The 17,354-nt window shown below is 36.0% G+C and overlaps 2 protein-coding genes across 3 annotated transcripts in view; both read left to right on the top strand.

Moving 5' to 3' along the window:
- LOC129356118 (uncharacterized) overlaps positions 1-6,229 on the top strand; it is a 41,514-nt gene extending 35,285 nt beyond the window's left edge. Inside the window, exon 3 of the mRNA XM_055025729.1 lies at positions 5,682-6,229. Within this exon, the coding sequence (XP_054881704.1) occupies positions 5,682-5,917 (236 nt within the window). The 3' untranslated portion in view covers positions 5,918-6,229. The remainder of the gene's footprint in view (positions 1-5,681) is intronic.
- Positions 6,230-12,158: 5,929 nt separating this feature from the next.
- LOC129356119 (uncharacterized) lies at positions 12,159-16,978 on the top strand. 2 transcript variants are annotated; one of them, XR_008605358.1, is made up of 4 exons: positions 12,159-13,082; positions 15,114-15,245; positions 15,358-15,720; positions 15,831-16,978. XR_008605358.1 is itself a non-coding variant. In XM_055025730.1 (4 exons), exons 2-4 carry the CDS (start codon positions 15,143-15,145, stop codon positions 15,992-15,994), a joined length of 633 nt encoding a protein of 210 aa, XP_054881705.1. In that variant the 5' UTR covers positions 12,159-13,082; positions 15,114-15,142; the 3' UTR covers positions 15,995-16,978. The 2 variants fall into 2 exon arrangements, 1 of the variants encoding a protein (XP_054881705.1); XM_055025730.1 differs by having other exon boundaries at positions 15,828-16,978.
- Positions 16,979-17,354: the final 376 nt, after the last annotated feature.

The raw sequence follows: 17,354 nt of genomic DNA, 5'->3' as shown, positions 1-17,354 counted from the left end.
ACAGTGGGATTATTTTGAGAATTTAAGAGATAGATATTAGGATCCAATAGAGGGCAGTAGTGCAACAAAAACGGATGCAAGCTGCCGTTAAAACCTAAAGAAGAAGAAGAAGACTTTCATTCTTTCATCAGGCTGGTTGAAGAGAAGCTTTTACTTCTGATTCAGTTGTTTTTTTCCTTTCTGGAAACATAATTTCGTCTGAATAATCAATAAAAAGGTGAGCAGCTCTAATATAATCATATTCTTAATTTTTTTAGGTTTTCAGCTTTTGTTACGTTGCTGATCAAGACGGCAGATTAAAATGCTGATTTGTGTTCAGAAACTAAAATGTTAAAATAAACACTTTATTTCATGCACATTATGCATTTGAATCGTGTTCGGATAGATGTGAGTTTGCAGCTCAGACACAAAGTTAAAAGTCAACAGATGTTTTGTGCAGAAAACCAGGAAATGCAAATATTATGACGAACAAAAATGTTTAATATTTAACGTCATAAATAATATTTGAGCTGCTTAATTCAGAATCTGAAGCAAAGGACTTCTAGTTGATCTAAAATGAACATTATTAATTCACTTGGTTAGAAAGTTTAGGAATAAAACAAAAGAATCGGAAAACATCAAACGTTATCGGACAGCTGGTGCCACCTAGTGACAGAAAGATGTTACTGCATGTTGCAGAGAAAATCAGGATTTATGTTGAAACTTTTATTCTAAAGTAAAGACTTTAGCTAGTTTGTGATAATAAATGAGACTTGAGACAGTCAACCTTTTGCATAATTATTATTCAGGTGAATATTTTGACCATAACATTATTTTAGGCTTATTTTCTAACTCCAAGCTGAATCTTAATATCAGGTGATGTGTGGCTTTGGCCTGAATTGTGAACATAGATATTCCTCCAATCATGGCTCTACTTACACATTCAATCTTGAACATTCATGTTTGAAGTAAATTAATATTAAAGATTAAATGAGAATCTTTAGTTTCTGATAATGGTCCAAACTAAAACTTGCCCAGTTATTGTGCAGACAGTGTATTTTTATCACTGATAATCAGATTAATCTTGAGGATTAGATTAACTAGACGACATCAGAATGTAGATGATTTGTTTCTAACTGCATCTCAGTGACTCTTCCATTTACATTAATATTATTAACATTTATTTGGAAGGATAAATATTTTCATTTGTAACATGTTTTAGTGTCTCTGTGTAATGAGAGATTGAAAAGAATAACTGTAATATAGAAATGTCTGGTTTAGTTTTGTTGTCTAACTTGAATCTTTTTATTTTACTTTTTTAAAAACTGCAGCTTTGTTTGTAAAATAAACAACTAACAATCAAAAGGAGGACAGAAAAAATGAAGGAAGGTTTAATGCAGGAACAAGGTAAATACTCAATATGTTATTATACTCATAAAATTAGTTTAAGTTTAACATAGTGAAAAGTTTTGATGTTTCTGTGGGTTTGTGAGCAGAACTGACCCGGTTTAAATGGAACCTACTATCTCTATGTTGTTTATATGGTTAAATTACTATAGACTTTATTCTTCTGAAGATTTCTGTAATATTCAAAGCATCTGTCTGTCCAGCAGCTGCTGATGTCTCTCCAACCCAGAGAACAACCTTGGATCCAGAAGCAGAAGGTTGAGGACGGATCGGCCTCCATGTTTCTCTGTTCCTGACAGCAGCAGCTCTGATGGTCAAACTTTTCCTGAGGTTCAACAGAACCTGAAGGTCCTGAAGCTGCTGGAGGACAGACGGCCTCACATTTCACTTCATCTCTTTGGTAACCAGAGCAGATCCTGGTTGAAGTGAAGACTGTAAAACAAGCCCAGAGCATCACAGCTCTGCTGCTGCTATTGTGTGTTTGGTTTTCTCAGTTTATTTTGGTCTCATCCGTCTGAAGGACTTTGTTCCAGGAGAAGTTTGGTTCAGTCAAATCAAACCCAAGTGTTGCTGCCTTCACTGTTTCATAGATAAAAGGTTTTCTCCTTCATCCTCCTCTAACACAGTCTCAGTGTTTTTCCTGTCTGTTGATAACTGTTCTGTTTTCAACAGCAACAAATGTTTCTCTGGTTTGGCCATAGAGTGGATGTAATGCACTTTAAAATATTTTTGACTGCATCTCTTAACTTCTACTATTTAAGTCAAGGAAATCTTCAAAGTTTTAGATTTGGGACTTAAACGTGTGAGTTTTTATTTTATTGTAATTCATAGGAAGGGCCCAAATATTTTCGGGAACTTCTGAGTAGCTCAACCTGGAGGCAAACAATAAGAGGAGGCAGCAGGTTTAGCAGGTTTGTTCTGCCGGGTTTTTCCTCTGAGCATGAAGTAGGTTTTAGGTTTGGGTGTGACTCGTCCCAGCCACCATGACATTTTTGTTACACCTGTGAGCACAAACCTAACTGCCCAGTTGTCTGCAGCTGAGAAATGCTTTTGTTTCAGCTTGAATAATTAAACTCAGTCACATGGTTAGTGTGAAAGAGTAACAGAACATTTCTCTATTTAAATAAAAGAATATATATATATATAAAGGATCAGATAAATGTGATATTCATTGATGTATCTGCAGCCATCTTGGACTTTTACATGGACTTCTGTAATTCTCTTTAATATGTTTTCATTTTGTTTCTTTATACAGTTTTATTTGATCTTATTAAATAGTCTTCTAATTGGCTACAGCATTATTTTCTTTTCTATCATTATTATAATTTTATGTGTTTTATTTCTATTTTTTGTATCAATTAAATTTTACATGACTAATGAAAGATTTTTCTTTTTTATTTCAGTCTTTTGTGTTTCAATGCATAAAGTTTTTTGCATTAATAATCCATCAGCTCTTTCTCCCTTATTTTGATTATTTCTGTTTGTTATTTATAAGAATCTTCTGAACCTGTTTGCACCATTAACTGGTTATTTTTCACATTATTAGACTGAAGGAATCTGAGTTATTTTTCATTTCTAACACTTTAATCATGTTCACCTTCATGTTCATATTAAAGTTCAGAGAAAAATCAAAGTGGAAAATCAGCTTTAGTGGCTGAAAATGTTTAGAATTGTGTAAAAATAATGAAATGTGGACAAAATTGTCAAAGATAAAAACAGTTGAAGGAAGTGGATTTAAAATGAAAAGCTGGAACCTGTTTGTGACGCACAAGGCTGTTTTATCAACCAGAGAGACAAAAGAAACGACAGTAAAAGTTTTTTTTGCCAGCACGGAATGTAGCCTGACAGGTAAGAGCAGAACAACACACCCTGTTACTGTCTCCACCCTCGTTCTGCCTGTTTCTGCTTGAGAGCAGTCATGTCAAGTCTCTCCAGTGAACAGCAAAGATCAAATGGAAATATCTTAACACACCACAGGTTTTATGCACCACGTTTCAGGTGAGTTTCTTCTAATTTATTGTTGTTCAGTTTTTATTCTGACTCTTAAGATGAACTTTGTTAAAATATTTAACAGCTTGATAATCATTAGTGCTGTTGACTCACGAGAACTTGTTAAAATGATAAAAATCTGATTTCTATTGTTTATCAGAGATGTATTTAAAATAATAAATTGACTTTCTGGTTTCTGACAGATAGAGAGAATCTGTTTCAGAGCCACAGACAATAATAGAAACAAAGATTTTTATCATTAATTGAGATGAACTGCTGAAGAACATGGTGGAGATTTTAAGACGAGCCAAACTGAACCTTGAACCAAAACACATTGTGACTGAGAACAAACAAGTAGATATAAATTAATATCTGGGGAATCGTAACTTAAAACACCTAAAGCACCAGGCTTTATATAGAAAAATATCCAGGTTTTATTTTGTGCTTTAAAGGCTAAGCGTTGCAGACAGAGAAATAAAAGCAGAACTTTGTACATTTCTATCTGTTCTCTCTTCTGTTCTCGGTTTCAGACTCTGAGCTGCGTCCACTTGCTCAGCCCCTCCCTTCAGTTTTACTCTCTTATAATTAACTAAAAGTTAAAGAGCTAAATATTAATGACATGCTTGCTACTTTCAACTAAAAAGCTTACGTCTATGAAAGAAATGTTGCAGTTTTGTTGACAAGGCAGTTTATCATGACTCAGCCAAAAGTAATGAAATAGACTGCAGTCTGATTTTTATTGTTAATGTGTTTCTTCCTATTTAACAGTGGAAGTAAATAAAAAGTATTACATGTCTTTTGCTTTTAGTTTTTACTTACTGGAGGGTTTTTTGTTTGTGCTTCAACGCTAGCAGTTAGCAGCCAACAGCTAATAGTTAGCAGCTAACAGCTAGCAGCTAACTCCTCCCTTCAGTGGCTCTGCCAGCCTGTGCTTTTCAGCATTGCTGTTGTTTCTCTCACACTTTGGACATTATTATTGTTCTAAAAATGGGAGGATGACCTAAAAATTATTTCTTAGTTTTTTTTGGGTGAAATTCAGATTTATTTATTTATTTGTTTATTTTTCCTTTGGTTTACAAGATTGATCTTGTTTAATTGCAAAAGTTTCTTCAATGATTTTTTTTTTTTTTTTGGGGGGGTGGGGAGGGAAATTGGGACTCCAGACCTCCCCGACCCAACCAGTACTTACGGCTATGGTAGTAGTATTTTATTTTTTTTCAAACATGAATCTTTTCTCTGTTTTGTCTTTCAGTATTAAACTCAACTTTTCTTCCATTTTCTGTTCACTAATTCAATATAAAAATAAAATATATGTTTATATTTCTATTTAACAGTAAAATGAGAAAACTAAATTATTTTATTAAGTTTTCAGATTTCACTGACCCATGATGTTGTTGTTGTTGTTTTTGTCTTCAGACTGATTTTACTAAGAAGCTTCAAGAACCTGAAACATCCTGGTGTTTTTCTGCTGCTGCATTGATTTGTCACCAAAGGGGGCAGTAGAGATCTGATTTAAAACAATATTTTCTCTGTTTTGTATTTCAGTATTAAAATCAACTTTTCTACCATGTTGATGAAATTCGACAGAAAGTTTATGAACCAGCTGATCAACATCTGATGATCTTCATCACTTCACTGATGTTTATTCCAAGCCAGATGATGTCCAGCATCCTGCTGCTCCTCATCCTCAGCTCATGTCTCTGTGGTCAGTCTCCATCTTGTCTTTGTGACAGAAAGCTCTCTAGATGGAGCTGAAAGACTCCCATGTTCCAGTTCTCAGTGTGTCTGCTCCTCTCTTTCCCTCTCTGTCTCCTCAGCAGCAACATTTGTAGTGAATGTGACACAGAGCAGCTATCAGGCAGAGGAGAAGCAGAACATCACTCTGGAGTGGACCTTCACCACCAAGACTCAGGGAACCTGGAAGAATCTGTTCATCTACTGTGAAGTGATCACGGATCATGGAGTCTTAGTTCTCTATCGGGTATATAAAAGTGTTGAGATTCCAGAGTCTCAGGATGATCAGTTTTCAGGACGAGTCCAGAGCGACAAAGACGTCCTCAGAGAAGGACGAATCAGACTCCATGTGTCCAGACTGAGGACTGAAGACGCTGGTCTGTATCTGTGTGACGTGAAAACTGAAGATGGATTCAACTCTGGAAGATGTCGACTCAGCGTTACTGATGAGAAGAAATATTTTACTCTGATAAAATCCTGAGTTGTTGAATTTCTTCATCTTCTCCATGAATCCTCCTGGATCTCAGTTTCCATCAAATATTAATAAATATTTCTGATTTCTCTCCCAGCAGCTGCTGATCAGATCCAAACTCAGAGACCAAGATTGACTCCAGAACCGGAGAGACGAGGAAGGAACATCATCTTCATCATCATCATCACTGTGGGACTGACAGCAGCAGCTCTGATGATTCTAATAATAATGTTGATTATTTTGTTTTGGAAGAAAAGAAAGAATAATTTAACAAGTGTAGATGAAAAAAACAATCCAGATAACAAAGTTGTTCATGATAGTTCAGTTGAAAACTAATTTTTCCAGCACAGAAATATCAGATTTATTTCCATTTATTCTGATCAACATGTTGGATCATCAATGAAAGTTTGTAATAATGACGACTTTGAGTCATTTATTGTTTTTGTTTTAGAAATTGTAAATAATTTCCAAAAGTTTCTGGACTCAGTAAGAATTATTGACCAATTATTATGTCTGATAACTGATCAATAATTAAGACTGAACCATTGATCAGATATTGGTTCATTGATCATCAGTCATTTTGGGGTTTTTCACATCATCACTGGGATCAAACTGATGATTTTGTTACGTTTACATAAATGTTTTTTTTTTTTTTTTAAATCTTCCTATTGTTGAATTATGCAGATATTAAATGTTTATTTTCACAGATATTTTTAATAAATACTTTTATAAATATGTTATGAAACAAAACATCTACAGATTTTGAAGAGTTTGTTATAAAAATAAACTTTTCCCTATTTTTAGGTGAAATCAAAGAATTAATTTCAAAAGGGACATTTTTATACGTTAAATTTATTTTAGAAATCAACACAAAACATTGACATAAAAGTGTTTTGGTTTCCTTTAACATGAATCTTTACCATCAGTATTATTTTGTTGTTTCTTTGTTGAAACATTGTAAATATGAAAGTTTGCAATTCATTACAAAATGTGTTACATTTTCAACAAGTTGAAAGTTTTTAATTTAAACTTAATGTTTCAACTCAAAGTGTCTCAATATTTTTCATATTTGATCAAATTCATTTTTGTGACTCTTGTGTTTTTATATCATGTAATGTGTGATTATGTTACTGTGAGCTGCTGAACTGAAAGTATTTTATTGTAAATATTGTAAAATGAAGAAGCTGAAGTTAATAAATATAACTAATGAGATTTAAAGAAGATTTATTAGAACAATTAGATAATAACCTGTCTGTTTTGTTGTTCTGCTGCAGGAAGATAAAATCTAATAAATCCTCTGTGTTGTGATAGAAACTCTCTGGTCTTTATGTGAGCCACTTTCTGCAGATGAAAAATCATTTATTAAAGTTATTTAAGCTCATTTTAACAATAGAAAATGAAACATTTTAGAAAATTACTTCAACTCATTGGTTTTCACAAACTGCAGAAACATAAATGGTTTTAGTTAAAAATGTTCAGCAGTAAGAAACACAGTGAAAAGTGAAAAAAGCTTTAATTGTATTTTACTGAAAATAAAATGTATTAAAAGTATAAAATCTGAGTTTTCTCATTATTCTCATTATTAACAAACTAATTAAAAGTCTTTGATCTGATGACAGTGAAGGTGTTTTTATCTGCAACACGTTTCATGAAGCTCCCTTTTCTTACTGTATTAGGAAATGTATTTTAATTATTAAGAACATTTTCAACAAGGCAATTCAAAATGCTTCACATGAATTAGAAGAAAATACTAGAAAACAACAAACTAAAGGAAAGAGCAAAAGCAGAAAAATAATCTAAAAATGTTGATCTAAAAGTATAAAAACTAAAAACTCATGTTCTAAGAGTTTTTAGTTAAATAAACTTAAATAGTTTATTTAATCTAGAGCTTAAATAAACTATTAGTCTCTTTAAGCTAATAGTCCAGAGCTCTTCCTTCAGAATAAAAGCTGAACTTCAGATTCTCCAACAGAAATAATTTTATTTTCTTGTGTCGCTTTAAGAAACTCTCAATGCTGTAGAACTCCTGCGCTTCCATTAGCAGCCAGCAGGGGGCGCTGTGAGTATAAACGAGGCTCCTTCTCCTGCCTCTTCCTGCTCTGACTTGGTGACACTTCAGATGAGTTTTGTTTGTTTGGTCAACAATATTTTATTCTCTATTTTATTTAACCAGGTGAACCTGCTGAGATCTAGATCTCATTTTCTAGAGGAACCTGAGCAGAAATCTGCAACTCACAGCAACCTGGAGACAAAGTCAAACTAATTCATACATAGACTTAGACTTCCTTTATTGTCATTGTACAAAAAAAACACAAGGTGAATCTTGACAACAAAATGTCGTTACTTGGCTACCAGTGTAACGGAGCTAAAATTTACACTACACAATAAATAAATAATAGCTAAATAAATATATAAGAGCTAAGAATAAAGTGCCATAGAATCCACAGGTTCAGTGTTATAAACAAAACTAAACTAAGTGCATGTATTGACCATGTCCATGGGGGGGTGATTTGGTGTGTGTGTGTGTGTGTGTGTGTATGTGTATGTGTATGTGTGTGTGTATGTGTATGTGTATGTGTATGTGTATGCGTGTGTGTGTGTGTGTGTGTGTGTATGTGTATGTGTATGTGTGTGTGTGTGTGTGTGTGTGTGTGTGTGTGTGTGTGTGTGTGTGTGTGTGTGTGTGCGTGTGTGTGTGTGTGGAGGGGTGTTATGTGGCGTTAAGCAGTCTGATGGCCCGGGGAAGAAACTGTTCAGTAGTCTGGTTGTTCTGCACAAGATGCTGCAGAACCTTCTTCCAGACGCCAGGGGGAAAACAGTCCATGGTTGGGGTGGTGGGGTCGAGAGGATCTGGTGAGCGCGAGATAGGCAGCGCCTCTCTGCGATGTCCTTGATGCAGGGGAGCAGAGCCCCCGTGATCTTCTCCCCTGTCCTCACCACCCTCTGTAGACTTCCAGTCAGAGGCCCTGCAGCTCCCAGACCAGATGGAGATGTAGCTGGTCAGTTGGCTCTCGATGGTCCCTCTGTAGAAGGTCTGAAGGATGGGGGGCGGGAGGGATGCTCTCTTCATCCGACGCAGGAAGTGCATGCGCTGCTGGCCCTTCTTCACCAGTGAGGAGATGTGGGGAGACCAGCTGAGGTTTTCGTTGATGTGCACCCCCAGGAACTTGGTGCTGCTGAAGACCTCCACTGCTGAGTCGTTGATGAGGAGTGGTGTGTGGGTGGGTCTGGATTTCCTGACGTCTACGATGATCTCCTTGGTCTTGTTGACATTCAGGATCAGGTTGTTTCCTCTGCACCAGTCCACCAGATGCCGCACCTCATCCCTATAGGCCGTCTCGTTGTTGTCCCGGATGAGGCCCACCACTGTGGCATCGTCCGCGTACTTCAGGATGTGGTTGGATCTGAAGTGTGGACGGCAGTCGTGGGTCATCAGGGTGAACAGCAGGGGGCTCAGGACACAGCCCTGAGGCCCCCCTGAGGAGAAGCAGAGCATCACTCTGGAGTGGACCTTCACCACCAAGACTCAGGGAACCTGGAAGAATCTGTTCATCTACTGTGAAGCGAACACGGATCATGGAGTCTTAGTTCTCTATCAGGTTCATGAAGGAGTTGAGATTCCAGAGTCTCAGGATGATCAGTTTTCAGGACGAGTCCAGAGCGACAAAGACGTCCTCAGAGAAGGACGAATCAGACTCCATGTGTCCAGACTGAGGACTGAAGACTCTGGTCTGTATCTGTGTGACGTGAAAACTGAAGATGAATTCAACTCTGGAAGATGTCGACTCAGCGTTTCTGGTGAGAATAAATATTTTACTCAGATAAAATCCTGAGTTTGTTGATTTTCTTCATCTTCTCCATGAATCCTCCTGGATCTCAGTTTCCATCAAATATTAATAAATATTTCTGATTTCTCTCCCAGCAGCTGCTGATCAGATCCAAACTCAGAGACCAAGATTGACTCCAGAACCAGAAGAACAAGAATGGATGAACATCATCATCATCATCACAGTGGGACTGACAGCAGTAGCATCTGTTGCTCTGTTGCTTATAATTATAAAATTGTTTTTCTGTGTCAGGGAAAAACAGAAAGATAAACAAAAAAATAAAAAAATCATTCAACAATTTTAATTGTAAACTATAATACAGATAAAAGTTTTGTTTGTTTGAGTTTGGATGATAATAATTTTGCCACTACAGGAGCACCAGGTTAGATTGAAGAAATTTAATGGCTATTATGTTACATTGTGATGAATTAATCAATTGTAATAAAATGATCTGTTTATTGTTATTAAATTATTAAATCATTTCCAAAAACTTTCTGACTCAATCAGACGTATTGATCAGTGTTTGTGTTTAAGTGATGAAACACTTAATAAAATAATAACACTGTATTATTGTTACTAATAAAGTGATTCAATTTATTATAATTTTTTTATCAATATGTTAGAAACAAAACAGAATGAAACCTTTGGTTGTTATATTTCACTGTTTTCAAATGATGATTTATAAATTTAATACATTTAAACAATAAACTTTAAACATTAAAGTTGTTTTTAACAGATTTTCACCATCATTGTTTGTTTTAATAGAAGGTTTTATGAATATAAATGTTGAAGTTTCAACTTTAATTCTTCAACATGTCCAAAGTTTTCTCAACGTTTCAACTCAAAGATTCTTGAGTTTTATTTCTCATAACATGTTTTTTTTTGTAGTTCTCTGTTGTTTTTATCAATGATCAGAAACTGAAGCTTTTATTAAAACCTGATTCTTTTTCTACCAGCTGTGTCTCCGTCTTGTTCACCTGAATGAATGAATGAATGAATGAATGAATGAATGAATCTCTGTTTGCTTGTTTCCTCTTTAATGTCTCATTATGACTCAATTTGCTCTTTATTTGGTTTTGGATCAGGAAGCAGGAGCTGCTGGTCCATCCTGAAGCTCAGCTGCTGAACTCTGATCGGACCTGAACTCTGACCGGACCTGAACTCTGACCTGATCTCTGACTGGACCTGAACTCTGACCAGCTCAGCATCCTATATTGATCAGATCAGGAGTTTCTCTGCCTGCTGAGGATCTGATGGTCCTGATGCTGCAGACGCTCTGAGAGCAGCAGAGGCTGAACATCACAGTCCTTCAGAGCCAGAAGTCGACCTGAAACCAGCCAATGAAACTCATCTTTCTCTCATAAACACAGAAACATCGCTTTACTTTCACAGGTTAATAAAGTCAGAGAAGGAGCCAAAGTTTAAAGAAGTATCTGGATTTACTAAATACTTAAATGTTTATGAAATTTCTCAGTTTCAATTTCAGGAACTTTAATCTCATATTGAATGAAACATTTTGTTTTTCTGTAATTTACTTTCATGTTATAATTCATATAAATTAGCAAAAAACTTTGGATTGGATTAAAAAAAAAGCTTCAAATGTGTCCAAAGTCTTTATTATATTCATATTTCTCAAAAGATGAAAAACACATTTTAGATTTCTGATGCTTCATGACAAATTAAAGAAATATTCCCAAACTGAAAATATTTCCTTCATGTTTTTCTGTAACTTTAATGTCAGTAAATCAATAAACTGATTGCAAACGTCTGTCTGTGTGAACATGTGGAGTTTAAAGGTTAATTTCTACATACAGTCTGCAGAAATTTCAGAGCAGCTGGAAAATATTTTAGTTTCTAAGTTTTGAAAAAAAATGTTGAGACATTAAGAACTAAAAATACATTTAAATATTTTCTCATATTTTTCTCACTTAGGAGAAAATGAAATATTAATAAATGAGTAATTAGTGTTTTAACTCTGGTGGTTATGATGCATCTGAGAGTCTGTTGGATTGTAAAGACTCTGATATTATTATTATAAAGCTTTTGTGTTGATGCTCATATAAGAAACAAACAGCAAATTGATCATTTTAATTAATAAGTTTTATAAAGTAACAAAAATTAACACAAAAATTGATCAGCTGATCGACGTCCAGATATTGATCATTTCTGAAGCAGCAGCTCCTCTTCATCACTTTCTATAAATAAACTCATTTGGCCTTAATGTGGGTTTTACCGTTTTGTTTTTGTCCAGCATTTTGTTATATAATCAATAAAACAAACAATTTATCATAAATGTTAGAAGATAAAACTTAACGATGAATATTAATGATGGACAAACTAACTCTAAATTATAAACAAACATGTAATAAACTTACTGTTAGTTTTCTTCTTTATCAGCCTCACATTTTGTTGCTTTGTCAGCCTTTGTTTCCAGGTCTCTGAACATTGATAGTGATGCTAATATAAGATGTTCAATAGTCTAGTTCTACTGCAGATCAGATCTACACTAACAGACTGACAAACTGTTTCAGTTATGCTGTTTATTTCATGCTCTTCTAATTTGAGGCGGTCGAGGGATCAAACTTCTATTTACGTTAAGAGTCTCTCCTCCTCTTTGTCCTCCTGCCAGACATTCATTACATTCTCCCTCCTCGTGTTGCAGAGCATAAACTGGACTCGTCCTGAAGAAGGCTATTTTCCATTCCTGCTTCTATAGACTCATTGAAATGAGTTCCAGTAGGAGGAGCAAAGCAAAGCAAAGCAAAGCAAAGTGAGCAAAAGCATTAAGAGCTGAATGCTCCTGTTTGCTGTTGGTCATGAAAGTTGCCAACAAACTTCATTTAATTCCTCAACCTTCTGTAACTGGAAGCACAAAGAAGAAATAGCTTGGTCTGTTATTTTAGATCTGACCTGTAGAGATCAGCAGCAAAGCTACTCAGAGACCTGGACACAATGTAAGTGATAAAGTTTTCACGCTCAGGCACTGATGGACGCAGGGACTGAACAGAGAATACGAAACCTGGTGTTTATTGGGAGATAAACCAGTTCTTAGTCAGACAGGCCAGGGTCAGAACCAGAGAGTCCAAATCGGGATCAGGCGGCCCCTGATCTCTGAGTCAGACAGACGGGGGATCCGAGCCCGCGGGTCCAGAGTCTAGGTCAAAACAGGTATCAGATCACAGGGTCAGACAGACGGGGGTCGAAGCCAGGAGGTCCTTATGCAGAGGAGAGAGTCAGGGATCGGGACAGGAGAGGAATCTATGCAGGTTAGATACTGGACAGGTTAGATACTGGACAGGTTAGATACTGGGCAGGTTAGATACTGGACAGGTTAGATACTGGACAGTAGCTCAGGTTTCTATAGCAGGCCTGAAGATGTTACCGCTGAGGGTTTCGCAACAATCCGACGCCATGCAGGGGGACTTCTGTCCTTATATGGCTGCAGCTGGAGATCAGGAGGATGACGATCAGGTGCGATTGGTCACCTGGTTTAAAAATGACTTCAACCTTCCAGGATTTATATCGGCGTTTTGTCCTCGGATCCTGCAGATCAGTTTGTTCTGGTTTGATGTGATTTCACTGTTTGTAGCTGAGAGAGTGACGTGAACAGCTGAGTGAAACTGACACCCCACAAATCCACAAACATCCTGAGTGTTGGTGCTCCGTCACTGCAGGTTGGTGCTGTTAGAAATTTCCTTTTGACTGATTTTGTTTCTGAAATATTAAATATTCAGTTTCAGGTCATTCAGAGGTCACCGACCCCCATCTTGCTCCAAAACAAACCAAAGTGGGTCACTTCCTTAGAGATCCGTTTGTGGAGGTTTGTAGAGCAGCTTTCACTTTTAGAGATAATAAAGTAATAACTATTTACCATATCATGTTACAAAGGTAAAAACATAAATTTGTGAGTCTGTCAGAAATAAATTTATATAATTTAGAATAACAACTTAATGTAAAATATTAATGTTGATATTTTATCAATAACTCTCATGTTACACATTTTTCTACTCAACCAATTCATTCATGTCCATTTCTGCTCATCCTGCTGTCTATTATGGGATGTTTTCTGTCTATCTTAAGCCTTCTTTGAAATGTTTAATCACAGCTTTGATGAGTTAAAGTTCTACATTGTTCTTATAGTCTGTTGTTCAAAAGAGCTTGCACTTAAATAAATATGTTTTTTTGTCAGACAAAAGATGCTGAAAGTCTTGTCATCACATTTTTATTTAACCAACTGATTCGTCTCTTTAGTTTAGAAAAATGATTTAATCTTCTAGTCACAATCTGGAAGCTGTTGGTTTATTTCTGTGTTTCGATCGATCAGATATTTGTTGATGGTCCCTAACCAGAGAATCACACAAACATTAAAGCAGCAGAAGCTTCAATGCTGGAGGAATTATTATGAAAACAAAGCGAAACTGTTTCTGGAGACAGACTCTGTGTTAAATCCTATAGTTCTCCACCAGAGGGCGCTGTGAGGTTAAAGCTCTCAGCAGTTTTTCCTGTAGAAACAGAGATTCCTCTCTGGAAGATCATATTGAGTTGATGTTGGAAGATCAGCATGAAAAAAGAAGAAGAAGCTGAATAAGTTTTATAAGTCTGAGATTAATAGAAATTATGGAGAGAGAGATTTGACCAGATTATGGAGAGATCAGAAATAATGAAAGCAAGAAGGAACTAAGTTGGTTTAAATAGCCATTGATATGAAAAACAGCCTTTAATCTGTGAAAGTGAGATTAAACTTTTAGGTTATGGATAAAAATAAATCCCATGTGATGTTTGAAAGTAGAAGAATAATTCCTGCAGAAAGACTCAGATTAATCCAGGATCAGAAAGATGATTTCTACTTTCCAGATCTGTGGAACTGAAACATTTTCTATTGACTGAAACTAATCAATCCTCCTCTTCACAGCTTCAACTTCATTTTCTTTGTGGTTCAACTGCATTATTGTGATTTTGTTTCAAGGATTGTTTTATTTATTATTTGTAAGTCATTTGTAAGTATTTTGAGCAAAGTGCCCAGTCAGCACAAAATGGTAAATGAATTATAGTCAGAATGGTTGATTATTGGATGGCTGAACATCTGATGGTGGATCAATAAAGCCTGATCGATTTTGAATCAAAGCATGTTGTTTGTTGCTCTCCTACCTCACTATATGTTTACAGATCCATTTCTGTTTTCTTAGATAAAATGTTATATTAATGCCATGTTGTCATTTTTAACCTGTTGGACACACATTTTTGTAAATAAGTTAATGTAACATCATTTTGAATGTTTGCCAAGATCTGCCAATAAAACTGTGTTTAACACCATGAAAAACTTTTACTGGTATGTTATGATGTAAATGTCAGACCAAAAGATTTACATGAATCAACAGATTCAATATAAAATCAATACAAATATGCATGTAGATCCACAGTAAGATGACGGTTGAATCAACATTAATAGTCAGTTATGGTTGAAACTTTAATGTTGATTCAACATGTAAGTCAATCAGCACTTTAATTTCATTTCAATGTCAGACTTTAACATGGATTCAATGTTTCTGCCTGACTTTGTTTCAATGTTGTTTCACTCATGTTGTGATTTATGACATTTAATTTAATTTTAGAAAAACACTCAACAAGGATTTTATACACTGATATTCTTATCTCATGAATTATAACAGAACAATTTCACTCCTTATTTTTCTTTTCCTAACCAGGAATCCAGTTGTTCCTCATATTGTTAGTGATGATGTTCCTGATGTCCTGCTGCTTCTCCTCCTCTTCCTCTCTCGGGATGAAGATGATGTCCAGCATCCTGCTGCTCCTCATCCTCAGCTCATGTCTCTGTGGTCAGTCTCCATCTTGTCTTTGTGACAGAAAGCTCTCTAGATGGAGCTGAAAGACTCCCATGTTCCAGTTCTCAGTGTGTCTGCTCCTCTCTTTCCCTCTCTGTCTCCTCAGCAGCAACATTTGTAGTGAATGTGACACAGAGCAGCTATCAGGCAGAGGAGAAGCAGAACATCACTCTGGAGTGGACCTTCACCACCAAGACTCAGGGAACCTGGAAGAATCTGTTCATCTTCTGCAGCTTGTTGGCTCCTCATCAAGAACTAGTTCTCTATCAGGTCTATGAAGGAGTTGAGATTCCAGAGTCTCAGGATGATCAGTTTTCAGGACGAGTCCAGAGCGACAAAGACGTCCTCAGAGAAGGACGAATCAGACTCCATGTGTCCAGACTGAGGACTGAAGACTCTGGTCTGTATCTGTGTGACGTGAAAACTGGAGATGGATTCAACTCTGGAAGATGTCGACTCAACGTTTCTGGTGAGAAGAAATATTTTGAGTTGTTGAATTTCTTCATCTTCTCCATGAATCCTCCTGGATCTCAGTTTCCATCAAATATTAATAAATATTTCTGATTTCTCTCCCAGCAGCTGCTGATCAGATCCAAACTCAGAGACCAAGATTGACTCCAGAACCAGAGAGAAGAGGAAGGAGCATCATCATCATCGTCTCTGTGGGACTGACAGCAGCAGCTCTGATGATTCTTTTTTTTTTTTTTTGTGAAATGTTTTCTACTATTAGATGTTTATTTTAATAATGATAAAGAGAGAAGAGATAGTTCAGTCACTTTATCATTAGAAACAATTTGATCAGATTTAGAGGAATATACATTTTCAGCATCAAACAACAAATTAATTTATTTGGTTGATTTTTTCAGCAGCTGAAAGATTTTAAAACTGAAACTCAACATAAATGAGCCTTAAAGAGAATTTAATCTAAGATTATAATTTATTGTTAAGTTCAGTTTTTCAGGTTTTATCTGATTTTCTTTCTTCTGTTCATGAACCAGCAGCAGTGATGTTCTGGTTCTGGTTCTGACCCGCTGACTGCTGGAGACAGACATTCTGGACTCAACCAGAACCAGAACCAGAACCTGGAACCAGAACCAGAACCTGGAACCAGAACCAGAACCCTGATCTGAGATGCTTTAAGCTGCAGCAGCTGATGAACCAGTGAAGTTCTGGATCTGCTCCACTGGTTCTGGTTCTGAAGGTTCTGCTGTAAATAAATCCAGATTTCTTCCCTCATGTTGTCAGAACCTGATTCTCTGCAGAACCTTTTAACATCCAACATGAGCTGCAGCCGTTTGGACCTCAGCAGAACCAGTCCAGCTGCTGGATCTGACCTCAGACCAGTTCTACCATCAAGGGTTCTACTGGAGCGCCACCTGGTGGTGGAGTTAGGAACTGTGAGCTTATAGAGCTGAAGGTCTGAGTGATGGACCGACTGGATCCGTTCAGTTTGATTTGTTCTGTTTTTATATTTTGTCCATCATTAATATTCACCGTTAAGTTTTATCTTCTAACATTTATGATAAATTGTTTGTTTTATTGATTATATAACAAAATGCTGGACAAAACAAAACGGTAAAACCCACATTAAGGCCAAATGAGTTTATTTATAGAAAGTGATGAAGAGGAGCTGCTGCTTCAGAAATGATCAATATCTGGACGTCGATCAGCTGATCAATTTTTGTGTTTAATTTTTGTTACTTTATAAAACTTATTAATTAAAATGATTAATTTGCTGTTTGTTTCTTCTATGAGCATCAACACAAAAGCTTTATAATAATAATATCAGAGTCTTTACAATCCAACAGACTCTCAGATGCATCATAACCACCAGAGTTAAAACACTAATTACTCATTTATTAATATTTCATTTTCTCCTAAGTGAGAAAAATATGAGCAAATATTTAAATGTATTTTTAGTTCTTAATCTCTCAACATTTTGTTTCAAAACTTAGAAACTAAAATATTTTCCAGCTGCTCTGAGATTTCTGCAGACTGTATGTAGAAATTAATCTTTAAACTCCACATGTTCACACAGACAGACGTTTGCAATCAGTTTATTGATTTACTGACATTAAAGTTACAGAAAAACATGAAGGAAAT

This window comes from Poeciliopsis prolifica, unplaced genomic scaffold, assembly GCF_027474105.1.
Source record: "Poeciliopsis prolifica strain line A6 unplaced genomic scaffold, Auburn_PproV2 SCAFFOLD157, whole genome shotgun sequence".
In the NCBI taxonomy this organism is placed as follows: domain Eukaryota; kingdom Metazoa; phylum Chordata; class Actinopteri; order Cyprinodontiformes; family Poeciliidae; genus Poeciliopsis; species Poeciliopsis prolifica.
Note: the sequence above shows the minus strand (reverse complement) of the source record. Positions and strands in the feature narration are given on the sequence as shown.

What these genes read in the sequence shown, in the direction of transcription:
- LOC129356119 (XM_055025730.1), top strand. Translation starts at nt 15,143, where the DNA reads ATGATGTTCCTGATGTCCTGCTGCTTCTCCTCCTCTTCCTCTCTCGGG. An exon ending in CCTCAGCTCATGTCTCTGTG is followed by an intron (nt 15,246 to 15,357) that starts GTCAGTCTCCAT and finishes CTGTCTCCTCAG; the next exon opens with CAGCAACATTTGTAGTGAAT. An exon ending in ATGTCGACTCAACGTTTCTG is followed by an intron (nt 15,721 to 15,827) that starts GTGAGAAGAAAT and finishes TTTCTCTCCCAG; the next exon opens with CAGCTGCTGATCAGATCCAA.